The 27,500-nt window shown below is 45.4% G+C and overlaps 1 protein-coding gene across 1 annotated transcript in view; it reads right to left on the reverse strand.

Moving 5' to 3' along the window:
• Positions 1 to 24,802, reverse strand: part of LOC307236964 (protein shisa-9-like) — a gene marked incomplete at both ends in the record, with an annotated part of 103,295 nt that extends 78,493 nt beyond the window's left edge. Inside the window, one exon of the mRNA XM_080009559.1 lies at positions 24,225 to 24,802. Within this exon, the coding sequence (XP_079865685.1) occupies positions 24,225 to 24,802 (578 nt within the window). The remainder of the gene's footprint in view (positions 1 to 24,224) is intronic.
• Positions 24,803 to 27,500: the final 2,698 nt, after the last annotated feature.

Here is a 27,500-nt window from a genome sequence, read left to right on the forward strand (position 1 = left end):
ATCCTTTATAGGCTTTTTATTTTTTCTTTGTAAATTGTAATCAGGATATCCATTAGCTTTATACTTTATACTGTACTATAGGTCTAGGCATACTTTTTCCAGCACCAGGGGTGTGTGTAAGTATGTGTGTACAGTACGTGTCGTAATAGCACCAGTGCTTTAATAAGGTTTTAATATGGGCTACAGAGTCAGTAGGTCGGCAGTAATATCTTAATATATATGCATGGGTCCAGCCAATGTTGATAAATGTGATAATATCCCAGTCCCCTATCTGTCTCTGCTCATCCCTCCAGCCGCCGCTCCCTCCCCACCTTTCTGTCTACATCTAATCGTTTCTTTCGATCTTAGTTTTCGCCCCCCTCCACGACGCTGAACCAGTGGTCGTCCTAGATTGTCAAAAACTTCAAATCTTCCAGCCTTTGTCCTCGGTTTTTTTATGTCTTGTAAACCCGCCGCCATTCGTCATTCTTGCTGTTGAAGTACATTTCGTCCTTCTGTTTACACAGCGCCCTTCCCTCGAATCTCCCTCCTTCTGAATCTCCTCTTCTTTTCTCATGCTGTGAGCTTGAGAATTTTTTTAAGTTTGCAGGCGAAACGAAATTGAAATAAAGAAATCCTGATATTGCGATTCACAATTATTCTGGCTGTGAAGTCTTGTGTACGTGATGTGAAACGATGTGAGATTTGTTGCAATGAACAAAGACTCTAATATGATGAATCTACATTTGTTTTTATATTGTTTGTTTATATTGTTATATATTGTATTATATTATATATTGTATATTGCCTATATTGTTTTTAGTTGTTTAAATTTTTTTCTATTGTTTTTTCATCCATTAATGAGGCTTATATTTCATGTTTATCTTTATGGCTTTAAGGCTTTATCTTTAGCAATTATAATTTTTTAAATAAAAACATTAGGCTCATCTTTCTGGTTCGCTGTCAGGTTTACTTAATTAACTATTGTATCTGATCAAACTTTTTCCAGTTAATTTTAGGGGTAATTTCTATTTTTTTCCCATTATTCTTTAGGTTATATTTTTTGTTGATCATTAGGTTTAGTGTATATTGTCAATTTTTTTTTTATTGTGTATAGTTAACCGTTTTATTTTATATTTTCAATTTATTTTTAGACATCTTCATTGTCTTTTTTATGTTTTCATTCCATTGCTTTATTATCATTGCTTATTTTTTTCATGTAAAGTGTTGCTGACACATTTCACTCCGGGGATGACTAAAGTATCTATCTATCTATCTATCTATCTATCTATCTATCTATCTATCTATCTATCTATCTGTATAGATTTTTTCTTCAATTTATTAGTGTTTTGATTGTGATCATCGTGACACTTAATTCTTTATATTGCCTTGGCCCCGGGCACTGATGCTGTGTTGTTTTCTGAAACCAAACCTCCATTACCCGAACCGATAAAAATCCTCATTTCCCCTGCCTCCCTCCCTCCCTTCTGCCCTGCCCCCGCTCCCAATCCCACTCACGCCCCCGTCCCCTCCACCCATATGACAGAGAGGGATTTGATCGAGGAAATCAATAATTCACCTGCTCCGGCTGCAGGTGAATGCCAGTTGAATGTCATGGAAATTGTCACGGCCCCGGCCGTGCCTCCAGTTGTTTCCCTTGTGTTTCCCTTTTCCCCTCCGTCTCCTGTTTTCCCCCAGTCTGTCTCTCCGTGTGTGTACATTGGTGTGGGTGTGGCTTCCTGTCCTCCCTGCTCCACCGGCACACCTGCAGGCAATCGGCTCATCGCCTCCTTCCGCTGCAATATTTAAACCCCGGCTTTTCACCCACACATAGCCAGATTGTTGTTTCACCTCAGTGGATCGTCTCCTCGCCATTTCCCCCGTCTTCCCTCCCTCCCTCCACCACCGGATCCCTTTCTCCCTTCTTCACCCCCACGCCAGATCTCCCCCGCAAAAAAACACTCTTTTTTCCTTTTACACATCTCTCAGAGTCTGTGTCCTGCGTTTGGGTCCTTGAGTTCGCAACAGAAATGAAGCAGTTGTCAATGTGTTTTTGCATATGTGTGCGGACACTGTGTTTACACCCTTCTGTGTGTGTGTGTGTGTGTGTGTGTGTGTGTGTGTGTCTGTTTCTTATTGCTCTTTGTTAGCTTCCCCTTGCTGATTGAATGGGCTGAGCCGCGTATAATTGCATCGATTGGGGAACTTTAGAACTGGGTGGGGGGGGGGCCCCCGCGCAGAAGAGAAGAGACGTGTCCATAAATTCCTTTAACGACTGGAGACATTAGCATGAGCTAAGCGGGCTGGACCCTCATCACTTAGGCGGGGGGGGGGGGCGGATGACGACAGAAGATTGCAGCCCATAAAATCCTGTGCTCTCACCCCAATGAATTTATTTGCATGCGTATAAGGTGAACAGCTACACACACACATGCACACACACTGGTCTCCAGATGAATCGAGACAGAGGGCTGCTGGTATGACTCATTCAGCTGAACGGTCCCGGAGCTCATAAAGAACATTACCGGCGCAGAGCGACGATCCGGCAGCTCCACCAGCGATAGCCACAGAGGCCAACGTGTTATTTTAAAACAATTACGAGGCCCTCATCTGTCCGCTGCTATCTAAATGAATGAAGGATGTGACCATTAAGGGCATATAGTGTGCGCTGGACCGACTCCGACGCCGGTGCGTCCAGTCGCCCTGCATTGACACGTAGAGCTACTTCCAAACATTTCCAGCAGATATTTCAATGAATAATAATCTGATGGTCTTGGAATTCAACATGGTTTGTCCCAAAGTCTGGCAAAGATTTTCCAAACTTTTCAAATTTTCCGTGTCAAAGCATTGTCCATCAAATTCAGGCAAAGGGCCATACATACGAAGGACGGAGTAGTCATGTATCCACAATCCATTTTAGCTACTTTTGTCTCAAATACCTGACATATGACAGTTTAGTCATTCTAGAGTCATTCTTCAGGAGATGGTCTGAGCACTGTTCCAATATCACTTAACCAATCAATCAATAAACCAATCAACCAATCAATCAAACAATCAAGTATCTTATTTAAACTCTGCCACAAAGAATTATATGATTATCGTGTCATAAATAAACATCCATTTAAATCTGTAACTTTGACCGCAGCCATTGTGTGTAGGAGTTCTACTACAGTAGGTGCATCAGAATCGGGCTTTATTGGCCAAGTATACACACATTCAAGGAACTGGACTCCTATTATGTTCCTTTTCAATGGGTTAGTATAGGTCCCTGAGGTACCCAAAACATGTCTTTGAGGTTTTTTGCTGAAAATACCACTCAGATTATGCATAGTAGCCATTCTAACATGCCTCCATAACCCTCCTGTTCCTAAAGGCAGGGGAGGAAATTACAGAGTCCGTACTCCCTTCCTGGGAAAAAGAGAGAGTTGTCCTCCTCAATATATCATTGTAAACATATCTACTGTATATAATTTTGAATAATAACGGCTCTGCACCCCGATCACTCCCTCTGTGACGCTTCTGACTGTGCCCACAGCGCGCCAACGATGGGGCGCCAGTGATGAGTGCGCTAAAAAAAAAGTCAGTGTTTTGATTTTAGAATTAGGATATTTTATTTTACTTTGAACCACACACACACGCACACACACACACACACACACACACACACACACACACACAAAGGAGGGGGCAGTGCATGCACCATGAATTTAAAACATTTCAGGTGTTTGTTTTGTTGGTGCTTTCTGTCCACACCAAGAGTAGTGGCTGGGCTAATGGGTTGATGGGGTGTGTGTGTGTGTTTGTGTGTGTCTTGGGGGTGGGGGTGGGGGGGCGGTTGGCAAAATAGATGGGAAATGGGAGGGTGGATGGATGAATGGGTGGATGCATGGATAAATGCATGGGGAATGGGGGGTGGATGGTTGGATGGGTGGATGGAGGGATAGCTGGAGGAATGGATGGAGAATGGGGGGATGATGGGTGGATGGACAGAAGGATAGATGGAGAAATTGATGGAGAATAGGGGATGAATGGGCGGCTGGATGAATAAAGTAATGGATGGGGAGATGGATAAATGATGGGGAATGGGGTGGTTGAGTGGCTGGATAGATGTATGGATGGATGAGTGGATGGATGGATGAAGGGATGGATGCATGCATGGTTGTGTGGGATGGAGGTTGGGAGACAGCAAGTGCATGAAATGGTGTGAAAAAGGCAAAGGCAAGGTGGTGAGCAGCGGTGGAGGACGTAGGGCAGAGGGGATGGGGGATAAGAGGATGGGGTGAAAGGTAGAAAGTTTGGTCACGCTCCAGAGAGAGAGAGAGAGATAGAGAGAGAGGGGGGAAGAGAGAGAGAGAGAGAGAGAGAGAGGGAGAGAAAAAAGGAAGAAAAAGATGGCTCCAAGGGCTAATCCTTCACACCCTCGCATGGACTCTCATTATCTCCACCCCCCCTTTTTCCCTCCACCTCCTTCTTTCCATCGACTTTCTCCATCTCCCCCTCTCGTTCCCTTTACATTCTAATTATGAACATGCTTACAAATCAACCAGTCTTCCCACCGTCAACCAGAGCTCCGCCCCATACAAGATCTTTGGTAAAAACCTCCATACAAGACAGAGCCCTATAAAAGAACAAGAAGATATTATTTTCCTCAAGAAAGCATTTGTCTACAAACTCTTCACTTTCTGCCTCTGTAAACAAACCCTTATCTCTCCTCTCTTTTATGTTCTTTCTTTTCCCTCCGTTTCCACCCTCATTCTGTTCCCCTTCCAGGCTGCCTACTCTCGTCGCCAGGGGTTCCTCATCGCTCTTCTCCGTTCATCTCACCATTACTTGCATTTGTCCGCCCATCTCTCCATTCCTCTCTCATACACCCGCTCCCCCCAATCCCGTGCGAACTGAAGTATATTTAATTGTCTCAATTGAAACTCTCTCCCCCACCCAAAAGTTCTCGCCCCATCTCCCCACTCATTCTATTCTCACCCCAACACAACACACCTACGACGCAGATGTGTTATCTAACTTTGTTTTCTGTCTTTCTGTCTTGGTCCATCTCTCGACAGGCCTGGACACCGTGGGCACCCTGGGCACCCGGACATTATGGCTGGGGGAGACAGGGAGACAGGACTGGGGGCATAGATAGTGTGGGGAAGGGAATTTAATAAAAGGATAAAAGATGATGCAGGGTTTTCACAGAGGCACTCAGGGAAGAAGAAAATAGCAACCCGTTTTTTGTTTTATTTCAAACAATCCTGGCATCAAGGGGGAAATGCATGTCGTTGCACACGTGAATGGAGCTTGTCACCCAAATCTAGCCAACTGCATCCCAGCAGCCCTCTCCCGAATCAGGCGATTGGTCAGTTATCTGACTCTGCAAAACAGTAGCTGCGCCTCCACGAAGAGGACTTATTTATTGTGATAATTGCCATCAAAGCAAAGTTAGCAACTGTTGTGCTATACTCTTAATTAGACTGGACATCGAGATCACCGGGATGGGCCGGACGCTCTGTGGGAGCGTGAGAGATCCGAGAAATCAGAAAGATCCGAGTGGCCGGCCCACTTTGGTTATGCACCAGCCTTCTTAATCAAAGGGGCCGACGACGTGTGAATGCAGATGATCAAGGCTTTGAATGATGTTTCATATGCGTTATATATGAAACATCATCTATAGACAATAGATGTTTAGTATCTTACATAGCTTTTTAAAATACAAGTCTTGGGTTTTAATGACTCATTTAGAGCTCACATTGAAGAGGCTGTTCTTTAATTATAATACTGTATTATCACAAGACCAGACCACATTCCATCTTCACTCAACTTTTGTGGAGATAAGGATAACCCCAGGGGGCTTGACAGAGTAATGTGGTTTGTTTTATAGCACAGTAAGATTGTATCTGTGACCGGAATTTGACTGTTAAATCATTGTATGAGGGAAAAAACCAGGGGATATGATTTTCCTGTAGCACAACAGGTTAACCTCACCGACCACGCAATGAGAATTGTCCAACAATTTGGGTGACGGAGGATGAGACTCTGCTTGGCTCTGTTGGACCTCTTCATGTCCAGGTCGTGTGCACAACAGCAGTCAAGGACCGACCATAAGACATCCGAGAAGGAGTCGTCTGGAGTGACAGCAGATCCAGCAGAGACAACATGTGATCTTTTTAATATGAATTCATGATAAAGTCGACATAATGGAATACATTATTATTAAACTATAGGTATATAGCATGGTACTCTTGATCCCTCTGTAGCAAAGCATTGAGGGTAGGGAGCAGAATAGTGATCAAATGGTGTTGTCAGAATTAAAGAAAATCAATTTATAACTAAGTAAACTTGGGAATAATGATAAATAAAGCCGCCTGTCGGTCGTGCGGTGTATTGGGAAACAGGTTGGCAACCTTTCCTGTCCGTCGGAGCATTGTAGTTTGTTTTATAGCACAGTGTGGAGGTGCGTTCTGGCGCAGGGCCAGGGAATGAGGAAGAGGAGTCAAGCGGAGGTGAAACGGCGCCAGTTCACGTGTATTTATTCTTAATCTTTTAAACAAAAAGGTGGCTTGTGGGCCAAAATGACAAATCATGGGCTTGCAGGCCAATATCAAAGTAGTCCGTACACTCGGCGCTTTAGTGAGTTCCTGCCGTGTCATGTCCGGCGGCTTGTATATCGGGCTCACTTGCCCGGCCAAACATGTCCCGCAGGCACGCCGATCCTCACTGTGGGGACAACAAAACATATATTATTTCCTGGTTTTGGGATCGGACGAATCAGCGGAGTCCCTCCGTTGATTCGCCCGATCCGCAGCAGCTGAGCGGCCCCGGGATGGGAGCCTGTCCGCAGCAGCGGCTTGACCACGCCCGCTTGAGTTGGAGTTTGGCTGTTAAATCATTGTATGAGGGAAACACCAGGGGATATGATTGGGGGGCACAGTCTTGTGAATGACACTTCACCAATGCAACACAACCTCTCATTTGAATATAGGCCTCATCGGTCGAAGCAAGGGCAAACTGATCAGATCACTGTTTTGAAGTGCATCTGTATCTTTCTCTCTATTCTGCAGAATAAATATCTTTAATACTCTCTTTTTTCCCTGTAGCGAAACAGGTTAACCTGAATTCTCCAACGCAAGGGTTATTTTTTAGGTAGCACTGCCGCATTCAAGGCCTGTTGGAAATGCTACCGTGCTGCCTTCAAGAGATGGAAATATAAATTTGAGATATCATTTATAATTTATGGACCAGCAATACCCTTGCACTAGAACAAATATAAACAAGCTAGGGTTAGGGTTTTTTTTTAATATTTAAATATTTAAATTTAAATATTATTTTATTGTTTATAGACCAGCAATACCCAGACCAGGAGTAATGGTCTGTCCCTTAGCAGCAGACGAAAAAATGTACAGAACTAAATTTTTGTTCAATTTTAGATTTTATTTAGAGTTTGAGGCGGAGTTTGTTGTACTGAACAATGCTGATCGGTGAAACTTTACATGAGAATTGACAAGCACTGCAGCCGCTATTTTTAAATGACGCATCAAGCCCAGCAGTTGAACATTTTGCATCACTACGCAGCAGCACAAATCACATGGAGTCTGATCTTTTCAATTTGAAAAACTTTCATTATGTGGTCCTAAATCGAATACACGTCTGATTTTTTGCAATGCGACCTCAGTCTGAACAGTCAAATTTGAATTCTTGTGACTTTTACATCACTCTAGAGCAGGGCTTCCCAACCTTTTATTATCATGGACTGGTCTGCAGCGCACAAAATGTTCACGGACACGGGGGTGGGTGGGGTAAGAGAGGGACTACGGATGGAGGAAAATAAATACATTAAATACATCTACAATAAGGGAGTATTAGGGTCACGCAAAAAAGTACCCCTGTGTTTCGAGCATAATCTTTCTGCCCCCGACTTTGAGACCGGCGAGCAGAGTGAGGCGCATCGCAGCACCTGCACCACGGCCAATCACCACCGCTAAGCCGCCTATATAGCGCGGAGGGAAAGTAAATAATAGATACATAGATAGATAAATACACCGAACCAGCGCGTGTGTGTCCTCTGACAGAGCGATCAGGGCACAATTTTCGCACATTGTGTCTTTATTTTAGATATATTTTATTCTACTAAATTTCCTGAAAGAACGAAACTAAGAAGCACTGTGTCTCTGGATTTAAAGATTTCACCCGCGATCTTGAGCCGAGGTACACGGTCCTACGTCGCCCGACAACCATCATGCATTTGCCTGCCATGTTTACTTCCCGTCATGTTTACTTCCTGCCATGTTTACTTCCTGCCATGTTTACTTCCTGTCATGTATACTTCCTGCCATGTTTACTTCCTGTCATGTTTACTTCCCGTCATGTTTACTTCCTGCCATGTTTACTTCCGTACGACAGCGCCCTGCGTGTGATGTCTTTGTTACTTCTGCCCATGCGGGTCGTTCAGGACTGGACCTGTTCACACTGGAATCTCATACTGGCCACATCCTAAAAATAATGTGAGCAGCCAAACAAAAAAAATCGGATCTGAGCAATAAATCCAAATTGAGCACAAAGGCCTGCAGTGTGATCGTAGCCTAAGTCATGGTCGAGCTGTACAACTCCAAGAGCTCCAAGAACACGAACACCAAGATGTTCAGAACGAGGCAAACAACATTAAAAAGAAAGTGGCCTTTAGTGTAAATCATAGAGTGAAAGCCTTGACATTTGCCTTGACTCCAAAACGGTCGATTCAATTTTCACTTACTGACCATCAGTGTCACTGACGTGTCCTAATCTGGAGTTCCACATAGCATAGAGTTCCATTGAATTATACATGAATTTACACTCCATAAGGAGCAAAAACACCATTCCTAGAGATAGAGAATTCCTGACAGGAAACTACAATGTGGAAGGGTGGGGCAGGCTGAGAAATGGTCTGAGAGGAAGGATGAGCAGTGAAACAAAAACGCTGATGAAATTGAGAAAAATAAGGAATATCCAGCACAGGAGGTAAGAAACCAGCGTGAAAGGGGAATGGAGGAAGAAGATAGATGAAGAGTTAGATTCACAGAGGAAGGAGGAAAGGAGGACGTATGTACTTCTCACTTCCCATTCAGATGGTGTTATTTCAAGCAGCGCCTTCAGGGAGTATTGTATTGTTTTCACTCTGGCCCAAGGGCAACAAGTCTTCCCGTCTCCTCCTCTCTCTGTTTCACTTCCACCAGCGCTATTTGTGTTGTTGCAATATTACTTTCTTTCTTTCTTTTCCCCTGAACAGACAGGGTTTCCCTCCGCTGGCACTTGCCGCGCTGCGTCACACTGACATTGAAACATTGATACGGCAACGGAATAATTAGAACATGCATACATGTGTCTGTGTGTGTGTGTGTTTGTGTGTGTGTGTGTGTGTGTGTGTGTGTGTCTGTGTGTTGTGTGTTGTGTGTGTGTGTGTGTGTGTGTGTGTGTGTGTGTGTGTGTGTGTGTCTGTGTCTGTGTCTGTGTGTGTGTGTTTATGCATACTCTCTCTTTGCATTGAACTGTTGCCTCCCAGCAAGAAGGTCCTGGTTTTGATTCACACCTGGGGAGCTGTTGACACCGCTCTCAGCTGCGTTATCTCTCGATTAGGGGCCTTTCTGTGTGGAGTTTGCCTGTTCCCCCGTGCTCACATGGGGGTGTCCTCCATATAACATCAATAAGAAAACCCACAAAAAACATGTAGAAGAAACATCACCCATGGATGCTGAAGTTGGTCCCCGGGAGCTGAAAGCTGCCCACCGCTCCTGGCCTGCCCCCTGGAGGAAGGACAAGCCTTGATGGGATAAAAGCAGAGAACACATTTCCCAGCGTCCATTAAGTGCAAGTGTGTGTGTGTGTGTGTGTGTGTGTGTGTGTGTGTGTGTGTGTGTGTGTGCAGTGACCAATAAAGACGAGCTAATCTAAGCTTGTCCAGTTTTGTCGCAGGCTCTAGCCAATGGTCTGTAGCAGACAAAAGATCAGGCCCCGTGCTTGACCAGGTAATGGCAGTCGCACCTCAGTGTCGCTCCCCCACTGCAACACCAGTGTCATCGCGCTTGGTGATTGCAGGGACTAATGTTGATTGATTTTCAGCACAGGTCAGAGTGATTCCCAGGCCCTTGTGTCATTAATCAAAACCACATGAGAACCAAAAGAATCCCCCTTCACAGCAACCGATAGTCAAGGGTTGTACCGGCTGTCCGTCAAAGCAGTCAGACCGGGAGCAGGACAGGCTGTACTGCCAACTTGGCTGTGTTGGAAAGGTGTTCTTCAGCATATTCAATATATGTCTAATAAGTTTGTGTAATTTTTGAGTAGAGGTATGATATTATTAAATGTAAAACACAGTCTACAGTGTGATAAGCACAGCAGAGGACTCGGGATGAACCATGAGTTTAACTGTGGTCTTTGAACTTCCCACGCCTAAAAACTATATCTGCCCAAGCACACTGAGCCACCAATGCACCTAATTAAATCTTGAAATCTTGAAAACCTTTATGGTGCGGTTGTGGCAAGCGTCAGGGGTCCGTTGGTTGAAAAAGGATTACAGTCCAGCAAGTTTGAAGCCATGGCTGAGTCATCAACATGAGTCACCACTTCCAGCACCTGGGGTCACTTCCATCCGGATGCCCCCATGACCCCCCTTTTGAGACCAAAACAAAGTGTTTGAGAGGTTTCTGGATTGTTCTGCAATGTAGGCCTGATGATCCTTGCCTTCATTTAAAATATGCAGTCAAACCAAAACTTTTATGGCAACGTGCGTTGGCAACAGTCAGCAAGGTAAGCAACAAAGAAATTTACAGGGGTCCTTCAAAAACAAAAGTGAAGCAACTTTAAAGAAAATTAATTCATACTACATACGTACTACATAACCCTGCTCCCAGGCATTCTCTTCTACAAAGGATAAATCCTGGAATGATGTATCTGATTAAAGTCGTGAATGGTAGTCAAATGGAGGCAGCTGATATCCCTCTTCCCTTCACGAGTGCAACAACTGCAATTTGTAAATGGTCCTGACTACGCAGGTGCTTCCCTCGCTGAGATTGTTTTGGGGTTTTTTTAATCCGCAGACGTAGTAGTGACCCCAATAAGACATTGTAGTGCCTCCACAAAGACTTGATGAACTGTACAATTTTGGGGTATCGATTAGATTAACACCGTATCCGATAGTATCTGACACACATTTGACATATCTGCTATTACAATGCTTTGAAATCTTTTGTTTGTCTGTTTTCACTCTACTGGTCCAGGCAGATGATGCCATGGACCTTCACTTTCACAGTATACTCACCAACCACCTTATCTATTGGAATATTAGCCCAAGAACCGATTCAGGAACCAGGAAATTAGTTCCCAGTAGGAGTTTTTTCCAACGGTGGAACTTGGAGAAGGAGGAGAAATTGGTTCCACTTTGATAATTCCTGTTGGATAGTTCCTGCAAGCCAGGTGGTACTTTTCGGGGGGGAACTGGACCCTTGGGCGTGGAGTTTGTCGTACTGAACAATGCTGATCGGTGAAACTTTACATGAGAATTGTCAAGCACCGCAACTGCTATTTTTTGAATGATGTATCAAGCCCTTGGTCCAGCCCTTGATCCTGCCTAAATGCTGCCGAGTTTGCTTTTAAGGCTATTCTGTGGGAAATTTGGTTGATATCAATGGCGAAGGTGTCTGACCCCATGTTATTCAAGTTCAAAACAGCCCCCTCTCCCCCGGAAGCACGCCCCTGTTGTCCCACCTGCAGTGTGTATCAAATATCTCAGTTATTCTATCCACAGTTTATATGGGGGAGGGGGGCAAGATGTTTAAAAGAACACTAGAGCAACCAGGTAGGGGGGCCCTGAATCTGTGAAGGAGCTCAGATACTCCTCCGCGTGGCACAATGTTTTGATTCTATTCGACACCAGAAATATTGCTTAATTCGGCTTTGAGAAGACCGAAAAATAGGGCAGAGAGGGAGATAGCGGAGAAGAGATGAGATGACGAGGAAGCAGCGGGGGAGAGGGAAGTGCAGAAACAGGGAAAAAAAAAAAAAGAAGGGAGGGGTGGGGAGCGGGGGTAGTGGCAAAAAGGGAGCCGAGTGTTGGGATGAAAGGGGAGAAGAGTAAAGAAGAGCCCCTCCCCGCTGTGTCGCGCTGTCCCACCCTCTGCAGCGCAGAGCAGAGCCTCCCATCAGCCCCCGCCAACACATTTCTAGACCCGTCCCTCCCACTCTCCTTCTCTCACTCCCTCTCTCTTTCCCTTGTTTCATCTCTGGCTACATGCCGTTTATGTCTGCAGATTTGTCATGGTGGTGGTTCAGGTGGTGGGGAGTAATGTGACAAGAGATGGCATGGGATAATTTGGACAGTAAAGGAAAGAGACGAGATAGATGGTAGGAAGAGAAAGGAGTTTGTGTGTGTGTGTGTGTGTGTGTGTGTGTGTGTGTGTGTGTGTGGAAGGGGGCGTGGAGTAGCGCCATTGGACACCCTGTGGTCTAACTCTCACTTTGCAGTGAAGAGCAAGTGATGAACAAAGGCAGAGGTAGACGTGGAAAGTCGTTTGGCCGGCAAGCTGGAGACTTCAGAAGGAAGGATAATATTTGGGGCGTGAGGGGTAACCATATGCAAGAAGGGGATAAACAGGAAGGGCCGAGGGAGTCAGAGACAGATGTCATAGCAGTGAATGAGGGGAGGAGAGAAGAGGAAGGCAAAAACATAGAGAGGCACACAGGTAGAACATCTATCGGTATACGACTCAGTTACGACACACCCCACTTATGGAGCGAGTCGGCAGGAGAGACGGGAACAATGATAAAGAGGAGGGGTGTCTTCCAACATTCAAATTAGGAGATCATAGAGAGAGAGAGAGACATTTGCACAAACAAGTGGAAGATAAAGAGCAAGAGAGAAAGTTGAGAGGTTTTATCCATCGTGTTAAAATGAGAAGCTTGTGCCGTCCTGTTTTTGCAAATACTGCGATGAGGAAGGTTGTGATAAGAATCTTCAGGTGATAAAAGCAGAAGGAGCACTTTGGAGAAGGGAGAAGATGCCATATGAGCCGCAGAGATTAGGCTGGAGAAAGAAGGGGATAGAAGTGAATGGGAGATAGTTGGGTAGATACTGGAGGTACACACACACACACAAACACTCGTAAATTCAGACAGGCAGGAGGACTAACAGAATGTCGGAAAAAGTCCAGAAAGTTGGGGAAGCGGGTGATGTACGGGCGGGTACAGGGGCGGTGGATGTGAGGAGGTTAGCTCCAGTACACAGACGGGCGGTAATGCTCGCCACCGTGCTCGCTCCAGCAAACACTTTCATGTTTGCGGTTGATTTTCTGTCAGGGCCACTCGAAGAGAGAGTCAATCTAGACTGGTACTGGATCAGTGGAGTGAAAATGGAATCCCGTGTCCAACTTCATGTTCATGAACTCCAAACGTTCACGTCCCTGCAGTGAAGGTACTCACACGCAGGAACATGCATCCTCGTACAACAGTGTTACACTGGTGCGAGTGCAAAGGCGCTTAGATATTCAAGATATTCTTATTCCAGCCCTCACACATGCAGAAGTGAAGCACAGCAGTGCGTGTGTGCGTGCCGTCTGGTGTGGAGGAGCATTTCACTGACTGCATGTCATGGCCAAAATGACACTTCAAGTAGCCATGACAATTACAAATCAGTAGAAATATACTTTTATACAAGCTATTTAATATATTAATTATATACTTTCAATCTGGACAAATATGCTTTTTTCCCCTCTGTTACAGATGAACTAGATTAAGATGAAAACTAAAATTACAAAAAAAGCACAGCCACGACGACAGCCTTGCACCGCTATAGCTGTTGGAGGTGAAATGAAGAATTGTTCCACTGAGCACCAAGTAAAGTGCATTTTTTAATACTGTGGTATTTACGCCTGCCAAATGCCATCCATGTGGCGTTTTCAGGGCCCTCTGGCACAAAGACACAGGAGAGGGTGGGCAATGTGGAACAAGCCCAGAGCAGATGTAATACATGTCATGACAAGGGCTCCTCTCCTGTGTGTGTGGGGGTCTGACGGTTTTACCTGTTGCTCGTTGATTACTCTAATGAGCAATGGGTGAACAGCCACCATGATCCCGGACCCAATTACCTAGACCCATGGCAGGTGTGGCCAGGGAGAATCCCTGGTCGAAGCCTATTCCCCCTCAACCAAGCAGGAAAAAAAAGGAAAAAAAAGTATCGGACTCGGAAACAGGGCTCCCATACCTAAAACAAACAAATGACCAACAAAACAGAACTCGTTCCCTTCCAGGGGACCTGGCCACAAACGCCACAAACACTTATTCATCAACACCCTGCCAGAGCTTTACCTCTCACGAAAAGTTGAAGGGTACCATGGAAACCTCAGGCAAGACGCAGGCAACCTGGCCCCCTGATTATCCGCAAATTGTTAATGACTTTGGTCAGTGATAGAGGAATAAAAAAAAAACTAAAAGAGAGGGGGAAAGAGTAGGAGAGAATGTGAAGCATGAGGTGCATCAATATCCAAAAATAGAGAGATTCATAGATATCTATCGATATCTATCGCTATCTATGAATTTTTAGGTGTCCACATTTTCATTTTTTTTTTTTTAGATTATCTCCACTTATCTGTATATTGTATATAAATATATTATACTGCATAATATATATATATATATATATGCTGCTGGAGACTGGGGTACCTCAAATGGAGTGGCCTGCACTTTCTCCAGACCTGAATTCCATAGAAAACCTATTGGATCAGCTGAGTCGCCGTGTAGAGGCTCGTAACTCTGTACCCCAGAAGCTCAATGACCTGAGGACCGCCCTTCAAGAAGAGTGGGGGGCCAGGCCTCAGCAGACAATAGGTCGACTTGTGAACAGCATGAGACGTCGTTGTCAAGCTGTAATTTATGCTCAAGGGCACGTGACAAGTTATTGAGACATTGACATTTTTTGTTGTGATATACCCACCACTGTTGTTGGCTTTTGTTTCATTAAATTGCTTGAGATGAGGAAATCACCATTGCATGCTTCTACTTAAATGCCCTACTTTCATGATATAATATCACTGTAGCGTAAACTTTTTACATTTTCCATAAATTTCACCCGAAAGCCAAATATCCCTAACTTTTTGTGAGTAGTGTATATATATATATATAAAATGTTGTGGTAAAAAATAAATGAATACACTGGTACCTCGACTTACGACTGCATCTACTTACGACTAATCCAAGATACGAGTAGTGATAGTCACGAAAATTTGTATCGACTTGGGACCGACTGCTCCAAGATACGACCGTGGAAATTTGCAGTTGGTGCGTCGGCGGCCAGGTTCGCTCTCAGTCAGCGGGCGACCTACATCGTGTGTGCACGTAGTTCGTGGCTTATCGATATTTTTTTTATATTTACTGTGTTTGTGCTGTGTATTTTGTTTATTTTCACCCTTCATAATTTATATGGGAAAAAACATAACAGTCGTATGTCCTTCGACATACGACTGTTTTAACATACAACCGTTCTTATAGAAAGAAGTACAGTCGTAAGTCGAGGTGGCACTGTACCATATACATAACTGCAAAATTACATCTTTTTACACTTTAGATAGATTTTTGATCATCTGTGTAATTATATATATATATATATCTGATCTGTGATGATGAAAAGGTTGGGAACCCCTGCCCTAGATTATTGTAAACCCTAGGAGGCCCAAAAGCCTTAGGCTTCTCCAAAATTGCTAACTACCTAGGCAGCCCCCTATCAATAAATATATATATTGTGTATATATATATATATATATATATATATATATTGTATTTCTTTAGGTTAGGCTTGGTACATATACATTTTTGTATTTTATATTGAGAGAGAGAGAGAAAGAGGGAAAGAAAAGATTTGAAATGAGTGCGATAGCGAATTTAGTAAGAAGATGAAAATATTTTTAAAATAAATGAGAACAAAGAAAGAAAAAGAACAGCGACATAACAGCAAAACAGGCTTGAAGGGAGGTGTGTGTGCGTGTGTGTGTGTGTGTGTGGGGGGGGGGATGGGGTCTGAGGACACTGCAGCAACAGTTGAGCTGAGGACCCTGAGGCTCTGCAGCGATTTGTCTCTGTGTAGCTGCTGCTGCACTGGGGAGTGGTGTGGAGTTCCAATCACACCATAGAGTCACACCTACTTTATCTACCTACCTACCTATCTATCTGTCTATCTATCTATCTGTCTATCTATCTATCTGTCTATTACATTTCACTGCATATATGTATGGAAGTATGTATATGTATGTGACAAATAAAAATCTTGAATCTATCTATCTGTCTATCTATCTGTCTATCTATCTGTCTATCTATCTGTCTATCCGTCTGTCTATCTAGCATTGAATATAATTATTTTTTATATTTATAGATCTGAAGTTTGTGCTTTTATCTGGGATAATACAATACGTTCTCTAACCTTTTATACAAAGCCAAAATGCACGATTTAAGTTTCAAATTTCAAATTAAATGTATTAATGCAGGTGTAAATGTAAAACTGCACACACTCACACACACACACACACACACACACACACACACACACATTATAAATATATATATATATATATATATATATATATATATATATATATATAAACTTTGAGGAACTTTTAGAACCACACAATCCATTCATCTGGTGTTATCGTAGCTAGTTTATAACTAAATAATAGCATTGGATATAATTAATTTTTATATTTATAGATCTGAAGTGTGTGCTTTTATCTGGGATAATACAATACGTTCTCTAACCTTTTCTACAAAGCCAAAACGCACGATTTAAGTTTCAAATTTCAAATTAAATGTATTAATGCAGGTGTAAATGTAAATCTTCACACACTCACACACACACACACACACACACACACACATTTTAAATATATATAAACTTTGAGGAAGTCCAAGAGCAATTTCATAGTAACATAGAACACAAAGTAACAAGATAACACAAAATAAAACAAATGTGATGGAATGATTGGTTTTTAACCGTTCACCGCCAACCTCATTACTTCTACTGCGCCTTTCCCCTTTCCTCTCCTCTGTTGTTTCTCATATACCAGCCCTCTTTTTGGCCCCTCTCATCGTTTTTCACCCTCTCCTAAAATGTGGGACAAACTGGCTCATAAAAAAGGCATAAACAATACTTCCTTGTGGACTTGAACTGAGTGCACACCTCTTTTGGCCCCCGTCGCCAGCATCAAAGTGTTGATTTTCGAGGGGTCTTTGGATTAAGTGCGTGGGGGAAGTTCCTCTTAATAATGCAGACTTTGCTGTTTTTCTGATGAACACAGTCAAGCTCTCGTCAAAGCGATGGCGTGACTGGTGTCGTCCAGCTTCGGAGAACACCGCTTTCATCTCTGTTTCAAAAAAATCATTTTAGCACATCTCGGCTTGAATAGAAATCAGATAACAATGACAGCAGGCCTTGTCAAAGTGCCTTTGATAGCGCCACTACACCACTTATTAGGGTTCTAAAAATTATCAATCTCAATCTCAGGACTCTTTGCAGTTCATAAGGTGGACAGTGCCGAAACCCGGTCTTCCCCACTTCAGTGTTTTCATGAGGAACTTTTAGAACCACACAATCCATTCATCCGGTGTTATCGTAGCTAGTTTATAACTAAATAATAGCATTGAATATAATTAATTTTTATATTTATAGATGTGCAGATTCCTACTCGTTGTGACCATCCAGCCTTTTCCACAGAGCTCATAAGGGTGAGTTTTGAGACGCCGAATAGCCATTTGGTGAACTGCATAAAGTGGCTTCAGGCTGTTAACATGGGCAAACAGGATTTTGCGCAATTCTGATTTACAGTTTATGGGAAAGGTTTTCCACATGACCTGGACAATCTCCTATCAAACCATAAAATATTTATACATTTTTAAAAACACCTGTGAATAGCATACATTTGTCTAGATTAAGACCAAGGTTGTGTGAAGTCATCAGAGGCCTCGGTTACACTTGTCATCTCAAGGCGACTTTTTCGATTAGATGCTCAAGATCGGAACGCAGTCCCGACACCCAGAGTTGACATTTGAATGCGATCCGTGGCCAGATCTGTTCTGGTTTGGATTTCATGTCTCTGTAAAACATTATATCTTGGAAAGTAAGAGAAGTTTGCTGCACCTATGAAATTGGCGTCGATCGGTGAATGTGGTCACAGTAGGAACAAAATCAGACCATCCGGAACTGACAGTTTATGTGTTCCATTGTGAAAGGGTGATCGAAATGCATTATGCGGCAAGTGTGACCAAGGCATGATTTGGTGCGACCATCCCATGAACATAACAAGAAAGTTTGAGCATGCCGCAAGCCTGAGGATGCCCTAAACCCGGGCCGCGGGGTATTTGCCACCGGGCAGTGAGAAGGCAGGCGGGGTGGGGGAGCCCTGCTTTTTTTTTTTGGCAAAGCCTGATCAGAGCGAAAACATGTGAGTGAGCAGTGAACAGTGCTGTACTGTTGTACCGCTGTACCGCTGCTTAACAGTTGCGGGCGGCCGTGGTGCGGGTGGGGGCGCTCCATCGCCAGGGTGGTATTTTTATCTATCAATTATTTATTTTCCCTCCCCGCGATGGATACGCTGCTTAATGCTGGTGAGCGGCCGCAGTGTGGATGGGGGTGCCGCAGTGGGGGGCGGCCGCGGTGCGCCTCTGTTTGCCGGGAATACCGAGTTCATTCTTGAGACACAGGGGTTTTTTATTTGCGTGACCCTTTTACTCATTTATTGTATATGTATTCAATGTATTTATTTTACGCGTAACGGGGACACAGTCACCCCCCCCCTCCTTCCGTGAACATTTTGTGCGCTGCGACCCGGACTGTGATGATAAAAAGGTTGGAAACCCCTGCCCTAGTTTATCGTAAGCCCCCTAGCAAATGAGACAGATGCCTTTTAGGCCTCATGAGTTTCTCCAGGTGTTTTTTGGCAGTGCAAGATGTCCAACCCGGCATGAATCAACGGTGTCACAGGTGTGTGTTTCAATAAGCTACATGACAAGTTAGTCAATTACCACGATATGGGATTGAAACAAAGGACCTTGCTTCACCTTGTGCTGCACTACGAGCACACACACACACACACGCACACACAGACATACACACACACACACACACACACACACACACACACACCACTAAGATAAATTGTGCATGCGCGCACACACACACACACACACACAATTCGTAACTGTCAGCAGCAACAGCCACGCGCACCCGCTTATCTCATGGCTCTTAACTCCTGTCACCAGCTGTGATAAAAAGCGCCGCTGTAACTGAACAATAAAGGGAAACAGAATGCGCCGTTGATGAAAAACAATACAGTAAAAGGGCCGGAATGGCCGATGAAAATGGCTTTCTAAATCCCCTGGCGGGCTATTTAGCAGCCTGTGCCCTTGAGTACTGGGTGAGTCGAACGGAATAACTTATCAGAAGCGGCAAGACTTGACCAAATGAAACACTCAGCCTGTTTATGCGCGAGTGCGTCCGTGCGCAGTCGCGAATGTGTGTGTGCGTGTGTGTGTGTATGTGTGTGTGTGTGTGTGTGTGTGTGTGTGTGTGTGTGTGTGTGTGTGTTTGTGTGTGTTGTTGTTGTGAGCCTGTCTTGATTTCTCGGCAGTCCTCGTTCACAGGCTGAGGTAAAGTATGGAGTATCACCCAAGACCTTCCACCTTCCGTTCGTATTAACTGGGAAGCCGCTAACAAAACAACTCTCACTCTGACTTGGCATTCATCAGGAAAACAGGAAAAAAATATCCTATAAATAATTCTCACAGCCAGATCAGCGTATCAAAGGAGGCGATTCATTTTTAATATGAGCTTTGCGGCGGTTTTCCTGCGACACCGGCGACCGAGACAGAAGCGGTTTGTGTCGGAGAGACTGTGAGCAAAACAAAAACACAAACAGTCGCTGGGGAGACGAGTCGTGCAGTGCATTCGTGGAGGCCCAGAGGGTATATTAAAGGTTTAACACAAGCCTGTGTGTGTGTGTGTGTGTGGCTGCATTCCTCTGTTGAATACCGGTGCACGTGGTTGTGTACACTTAGTACAGCGGCTTGTGAGCCAAGACGTCGCTGGATCCCTCTGCGCACATCCCAAACTCATATTAAGAGATAAGTGTCACTTTTGAAGCAAACCTTGGCATATGAGAATATGCAAAAAAAAAAAAGATTCTGTGATAATTCCTTGTTGCCCAACACATTCACATCTTATAAGAGCTGACTTCAACCACGATGGTAGCGTTATTGATCATGTTTAACCAAATCTTTTTAAGTGATTCAGGAAAAGTCACTCACACAAAAAAAGTTGTTTCTTCATTTCGTTGGCCAATAAGTCATTGCATGATTATAAATAATTCTTGCAAGAATCCCATTCACCTCAGAGCCAAATGGAAAGCGCCAAATTGAACAAATGTTTTTACCGAGTGACTTGTCAATGTTATACATGACCAAATGTCACAGTTCCCCTAACAATTCTGATACTCCAGGAAGGTCATGCAACAGACAAATGCAAGGAGAATTAATAAGAAAAGGAAATATATATACAGTATATTCTGAAAAGTTTTACTGCAAGTCGGAGGCCAGGCCGACGCTTGTGACTGAGAGCAGGAGTATGTGTGATGGCTCAAATAAAATATGAATAAAAAACCTTTGAAGCGGATAACAGTCATCAATGTGTTTTCTCACCCGGTTATCATCCGGCATTGGGATGTGGTGTCATGGAGCAGAGTATGTCTGTGAATGCCAGTGTGTGTGTGTGTGTGTGTGTGTGTGTGTGTGTGCGTGTGTGTGTGTGCGCGTGTGTGTGTGTGTGTGTGTGTGTGTGTGTGTGTGTGTGTGTGTGTGTGTGTGTGTAAGCGATGCTTTGTATTATTTCGACAACGTGTAATGTTTTTTTATTCTTATTTATGGTGCCGTTATTATTCCCCTGCTCCTTCATCCATAGCCTTGACTTGAACACTGTACACTGAAATGTGTGACTGTTCTCTAATGATACACATGAATCCTGCTCATAATATATGTTTCTTTACAAACAGGATTCAATCTGCAAGGTAATAGGTGCTGCTCAACATGCCACCTCATAGTTGAACTCAGCACAAAGCGTACAGGGAGGACGCTGATGTAGAATTCGACTTTAAGTGGCTCTCTACGTCACAAATTTTTCTTAAACGTAAGGAAAATAAAAACACGGACGATCCAGTCCCCCCCAACCGCCCTGCATCGACGGTGAGACCCCTAAATAAATAAACAAACAAATAACACAAAGCTGGTCCTTCCTGGCATATTGTTGTTGTAGGTTGACTTCCCAAATGTGTCTTAAAGAGATCAAAACAGAGTAGTTCATTTCATTTCATATATTTTATTTACTTATATATATTACATATATTTTTTGCTTTGTTTTTGCATGCGTGCGGCTATCCCATCACAACATGCCTTGAATCAAATAAACCCGGCAAAAATAATCAATGGGCCAGATTCCACAACAAGGCCAAACAACTTGTTATCCAAGCCAAGGACAACATTTACTCATTATCAGTCCCACAATTCCCACCCAAAACAGTGCATCCCCTGGCGACCGGATGGATGGGGGGAGGGGGGTTTTAATCCGTTGGCCGCCGGCTTTTAAATAAAAAGGGCCACAGATTGAAGTGTGAGCGACGGCTGCGGACTGCCTGAGAGGCAGCGCCTGTGATAGGTTGATCCAAATAGATCAATACACCGACACGCTGTGACCCCCTATTTCTGTCCCGCATCTGTCTGATCACTCTTTGTCATGCGTTCACAATCACCACCGACAAATCCACGATAGGGCACACTCTGCTCTACGGGCCGTGTTTAATGAGCGGTTTGCGCAGATGTTTAGTGGGTGAAAGGCAACACCGCTGATTTATCATAAAACTGCGAGTAAAACTGAAGATAGGCAGCTTTCATTGACATTATGGAGCAGTAACAGTTGCAACTACTGACATACTGAAAAGCAGCCATCTCGCTATGCTGACGCTACCCTTTTCTACCGACAGACGTTACAAATCCATAACTCGCAGAATTTTCTCATTGCACTAACGGAATTTGACTTGGCTCTGCCCTATCAAACACAGAGGAATCCAGTGAGCGGCGTTGTTGAGCGTGACATCTGTTAGTCATTGACGCTGTCAGGCTGCGTCACTGCTAAAAACACAACAGCTTGTTTTCTGTCCTACACCCTTCACCGGAGGTTTGGTTTCGTTTGAAGCGACACTCATCCACATAGGACTGAGACAGGTTGTTGGGAATAAAAAGCCAAAAGGACACTGTCCATCCCATTTAAATGTGAAGGTAGTCTTTGTATAGCGCCTTTGTTCATAACTTTGTTCATAACCCTCCTCAAGTCTTGCTCGGGGAGGGTCGTTACAAAGGCAGCCCGGCGGCAAGGTCGTCCGGTCATCCGCTTGGTGGCAAATCAGTCGGATTACATCGGATCGCTCGCCCACCCGCTTTGCTTCCTGCTATCATTCACTCCCTCACTCCTCATATGTTCTCCCCATCCCTTGCTCCCTTTGAGGCACCGCCGGAGTGTCCTTTCGCAGGTGCGCTCTATCTTCGGACTTGGGTCGATAAGGCGGTTAGCTCCGGTATCATTGTCTCTGTCTTCTCTCTCTCCCCTACTCTCACTGTACCAAGCGGGAAGTAATAAACTTCAACGGCATGTTGTGATTTCATCCCTTTATCCACCTTGTAGCACTGCTCCACCAACCCAGCACCCCACCTCTCTTTCTACTTTCCTGCCCTGAGTGTCTTTCTACTTTCCTCTCCAAAGGCCAGGCTGCATGGGCTGGTTTAGAATTAATTATGTTACTGAAGGACACCAGCCTGACCACCAAAACGCTAGAAACCAAACAAAAGTGATCAAAGTTGGCAAATAAATGACAGGACACTTTTCCAAAATGTCAAGGTCATCCAGTGAATTTGTGGAAGGGGGAAGAAATGTGTGGCAATGACTCGGATATTGCCGGTATAATGACATCGCTCCTGATCCGGGTTAATGTGCGTTGGGGGCATCTATTATTGTCCTGTCTGTCCAACCTCCTCCCTCACCACCAACACCACCACCACCATCACTGCCATCCCCCCATCTCTCCCCGGGAAGGCTGAGAGGAGATTCGGTGCTGACGGGATTTTAAAAGGGAGACTCTCGTGGTCGGGCTCTCGACACCTGATAGGCAGGTCTCACCCAGCGGGCAGCGCAACAAAAACTCTTTCTCTCTCTATCGCTCTCACTCTCTTGCTTACTCTTACACACATACACACACACTCACACATGCACACTATTCCCTGGACTTGAATTAGCCATTGGCCACGCTCCAGTCCGTTCCGCTCAGCCCGCCCTTCTCGCTGTGCACTGGAAGCCAAATGCTGCCACAGTCACAGTCATTGCTGCTATCCATATGAAAAACGGTTCGACCGATATAGATACGCTGACGTGGAACAGAACGTGCCTGTAAAAATAGCTCTCCCCAAACACCCCCAAGCCGCTTGACAACCCCATCTTTTCAACTCCTCATCCTGTCAGCCCCCCAATTTTATCATCCCACACTCCCTGACCTCCTTCCATCTGTTCCTAGATGGCTCCCTCTCTGGCCGCGTATCTCTCCATCCATTGTTCCCTCATGACCGTGGACAGACTTTTACGCCCATTATCACCTCAGTGTGATCCAGCCGCTTGATTCATTACCTGGCTGCTGACCGCCTCACACGCGTGAAGACGGAGAGAACACACACGCACGCACACACACACACACGCACACAAACTCCAAATTTCCAAAATGTAATGATTAAATTATTGGTTGAATTATTCGATTTTTGAATCACATTTTAATCAGCAGCGAATCAGAAGCATCAATATCATCATTATCATCTTCTGTCTCCCTCATCAAACTATCCATTCATTCACCCACTCATCTTATCTATTGGCCATGACTATGCCTGATCATCTACAATTTTCCCATACATTCATCTAACATCTAGCTTTCCAGGCATTATCCAATCATTACCCATCCATCTGTCCATCCATCCACACATCCTTCCATGATTACAAATATCACTGGTACTCTCTATTCACTGATTTATCCACTGTTTATCATCATCATCATTCACTTATCTACTTACCATCCATTTCTCCATTCATTCATCAATTGCTCATCCCTATATGCACTTAATTATCATCCATCCACCCATCCAACCATCTCTTCCCTCCCTACCTGGAGTTGGTCATGTCAGTCTGCCCCCCCTGGCTCTTCTCCAGGCCTAGCTTGGTAAAGATCCCAACCAGCACCATGATGGCCACCACTCCACAGATGATGTAGACGATCATGTGGGTGCGGTCGCGGTCCGGCTCCTCCTGGACCTCTGTGACGGGCGCCGCTGGCTTCCCCGTGTTGGCCCAGACGGGGGTGTAGTAATTGGAGCAGGAGGTCTGGTCCAGGCTGTGCACCTTGAACTGGCAGCAGAAGCGGTAGAAACAAGAGCCGCAGCAGAACATGTAGATACCGGCGTTGCAGTTGAAGGGGGGGTCCCACTGTCCCATGACGTCGTAGTAGCCCCGGCAACGACTGCCCATAGATGGTACCGTTTGGTCCTCCATGTCCGGCGTAGGCGTGGCTAGCGCAGCCTCCGCGGAGGTCGAGGGCGCCAGCGTTTGGTTGGTGTTGGCGGCGACGGGGGCCTGGGCCGAAACCCAACCCAACGGCAGAGAGTTCCGTCCCCCCAGGGAGGTAAAGCCCAGGAGGACCGCCAAGGCCAGGCTGGCCAGAAGAGAGTGCGGCATGGAGGCAGCCATCTTGGATTTGATGATGCAAGCGGTGGAAAAAGTTCACTCAGGTATGTGGAATACCTTGACAGTTTGTGGGTGTCAGTTTTTCACAGACCTCCCCGTAGAAACCAAAGCTTCTGGGTCTAATGCAGCAACAGATACAATGTAAAATGAAATGTCTTTCCTCTCTGGGCCATAAAATCAGTGGCAAAGAAAATCGGTGCCTTTTAAGTATTTGACACAAGTGGGGATTTCAAAAGGAGGAAAAAAAGTGTCTTGAGGAAAAGAGCGAGCCTCTCGGATTAGCCTATATTCATGGCACTGAACGCCTGCAAGGGAAAAAAAAAAAAGAGCATTCAATTACTAATGCGGAGCTATCAGAGCCCACAGTAAGACAGCTCTGTGTGAGCCAGGAGAGGGGGGGGGGGTGTCAAGGGGGCAGAGGAACAAGTCGGTGAAACAAATCAATCTCCTATCAATCTCCAACATGCTCCTAACTAGAGTAATTGAGTCCCTGGTGAGCATGCACAGATACAAAACACTCCTTGGCTCATGTGTGGATGTCGCTTGCGTGCATGTTCATGTTCATGTGTATGGGTTTTGCATATCCGCTGATGAATGTGTAGGAGAAAACAGAACGTACGCCCTCGAAATGAACAAAGATGCAACCACTCAAACTGGAATGAAACGTCACCTCTTACAAAGCCAGATGACATCGGCAGGCAGCGGAGGCATGACGCTGACAAAAATACCCAAATCTTAAATCAGGCGTCTTGGAGGGTGTCCAGTCTAGGTAGGCGTCTCTCCCAGGGATGAACTCGCCGGTGGCATTCCCCAAACATAAGCCCTCCACTGCGTGGGACTCGCACGGAAGATGTGTGGTGGCGTAGAGGTTCCTGGCGGCCCTTTGTCAAGCGCTGCTGACGGAAGTGGGGCGGAGAGGGTTTGTTCCGTTTCCTGTCTTGATAACTGGCCTCCCACTACATATTAGAAAGCCATCATCGCCCCCCTTGAATCCGGGAAGTACAGTGGGACTGAGCAGAGTGGATGCAGCACGACAAGCCGTCAGTGGCAAATTGTCCGTCCGTCTCCACCTCCTCTCCGATTAACTGGCTTCTATGAGGCTGCTGCCCTCCATCTCAGCGCTCAGCTGAGGCTTTTTTATTTTCGTCGTGATCATTTTCATTTACTAACCTCGTTGTTGGTTGGTGGGCCACCTCACAGGTGAAGCGAAAACAGGATCGTACGGGTTATTTTTCGAGCGCCAAAAACTCCACAGGTCAACGACAACAACAGCAACAGTTTTCGACATTTAACGGCATAATCCCAGAGTGTCCACAAGCTCCCTGTGTGCGATCACCCGGACGAACGGGAGATGTTCCTGCCGCACCTGAGGCGTTCTCTCTGAAGAACAAACAAAAAGTCTCTCAAAAGCGACCATCAACACGCAGAAAAGAGTCCAATGAATAAGTCCAATCGGAGTCCTGGTCAGCTCAGGCGCACGGGGGCTCCTGTTGCTCCACTCCGCTTCTTTTCTTTTTTTTGGGGGGGGGGGGGGGGGGGGGCTGGGGGGGAGTGTTCAACCAATCCACGGTCCCACCCTCCGCCCTGTGCGCCGGCCGCTGCTCCTCTCTCCGTGGAATATGGAGTCGGGTGAGGGGGCTGTGGGGTGTGCGGGAAGGGGGGATGGAATGGACGGCTCACCTTGAACGCACAACGTAGTGTAGAAGCCGGGGAAGCGGAGGGGAGGTTGGGGGTGTTCTGGGGGTTGAGGCAGGGGGTTATTAGGGTAAGCAGGAGTATGTGTGTGTGTGTGTGTGTGTGTGTGTGTGCGCGTGTATGTGGCGTGTGTAAAGGGGGAGTCAGGGGGCTGAGGTGGAGGAGGAGGAGGAGGAGGGACGGGAGGGGTGGAGGAGAGGAGAGGAGAGGGAGGGTTCCTTGCTCGCTGACACCGCCGCTGCTTAAGAGCAGCCGGGAGGAGGAGGAAGAGATGGAACGTGCCGGAATAACAAGAGAGAGAGGGAGGGAGAGAGTGAGAGAGAGAGAGAGGGAGAGAGAGGGGACGGACCGGAATGTCCCTGCTTTTTTCTTTCAACACAGTTTTGTTCTTTAGTTCTTTCTCTTTTTCTCCCGTGCGTTTCTTCTCTGTCTCGACTTTTCTTCCCCTCAACTTACCTCTCTTGCCGCTTCTCTCGCAAAATTCACTCACTCTATCAACGTCTCCATCTATCTAATTATCTATCTCTCTGTTTTGCTCTTCTATTTCCCACCTGCCTCCCCCATCCCCCTCTTTCTCCCACCTCTTCTCCCGGGAACCGCGGCCGGGGGTGGTTTTGGGTCGGCGTTGAGGGAACAGTGTTAAGCTGCTCCGCCTCTGGAATACCCCACTTCCCTCCACCCCCACCCCCGTGCGGCCGCCGTCCGCAGTGCGCGCGGACTCACTACTTCCCTGGGAGACGCAATGGAGTGGAGACGAAGGCGACGTGGGACCCCAAAAAGCGAACAAAAAATATATTGACAATAATAGCAATAATAATAATAATAATAATAATAATAATATAACAAATAATCACGTTTTCACAAGAAGCTTCCTTGAAAAGGCAGGACTGCAGCAAAGGATTTTTTCTTTTTTGGGAAGGGGGGGAGCTGTCGTTATTCGTTCTTTTTCAAAACACCCGGTAATTTTTGGAAGCGAAAAAAAAGAGAAGAAGAAAAAAACCAACCA

This window comes from Zeus faber, assembly GCF_960531495.2.
Source record: "Zeus faber genome assembly, chromosome: 11".
In the NCBI taxonomy this organism is placed as follows: domain Eukaryota; kingdom Metazoa; phylum Chordata; class Actinopteri; order Zeiformes; family Zeidae; genus Zeus; species Zeus faber.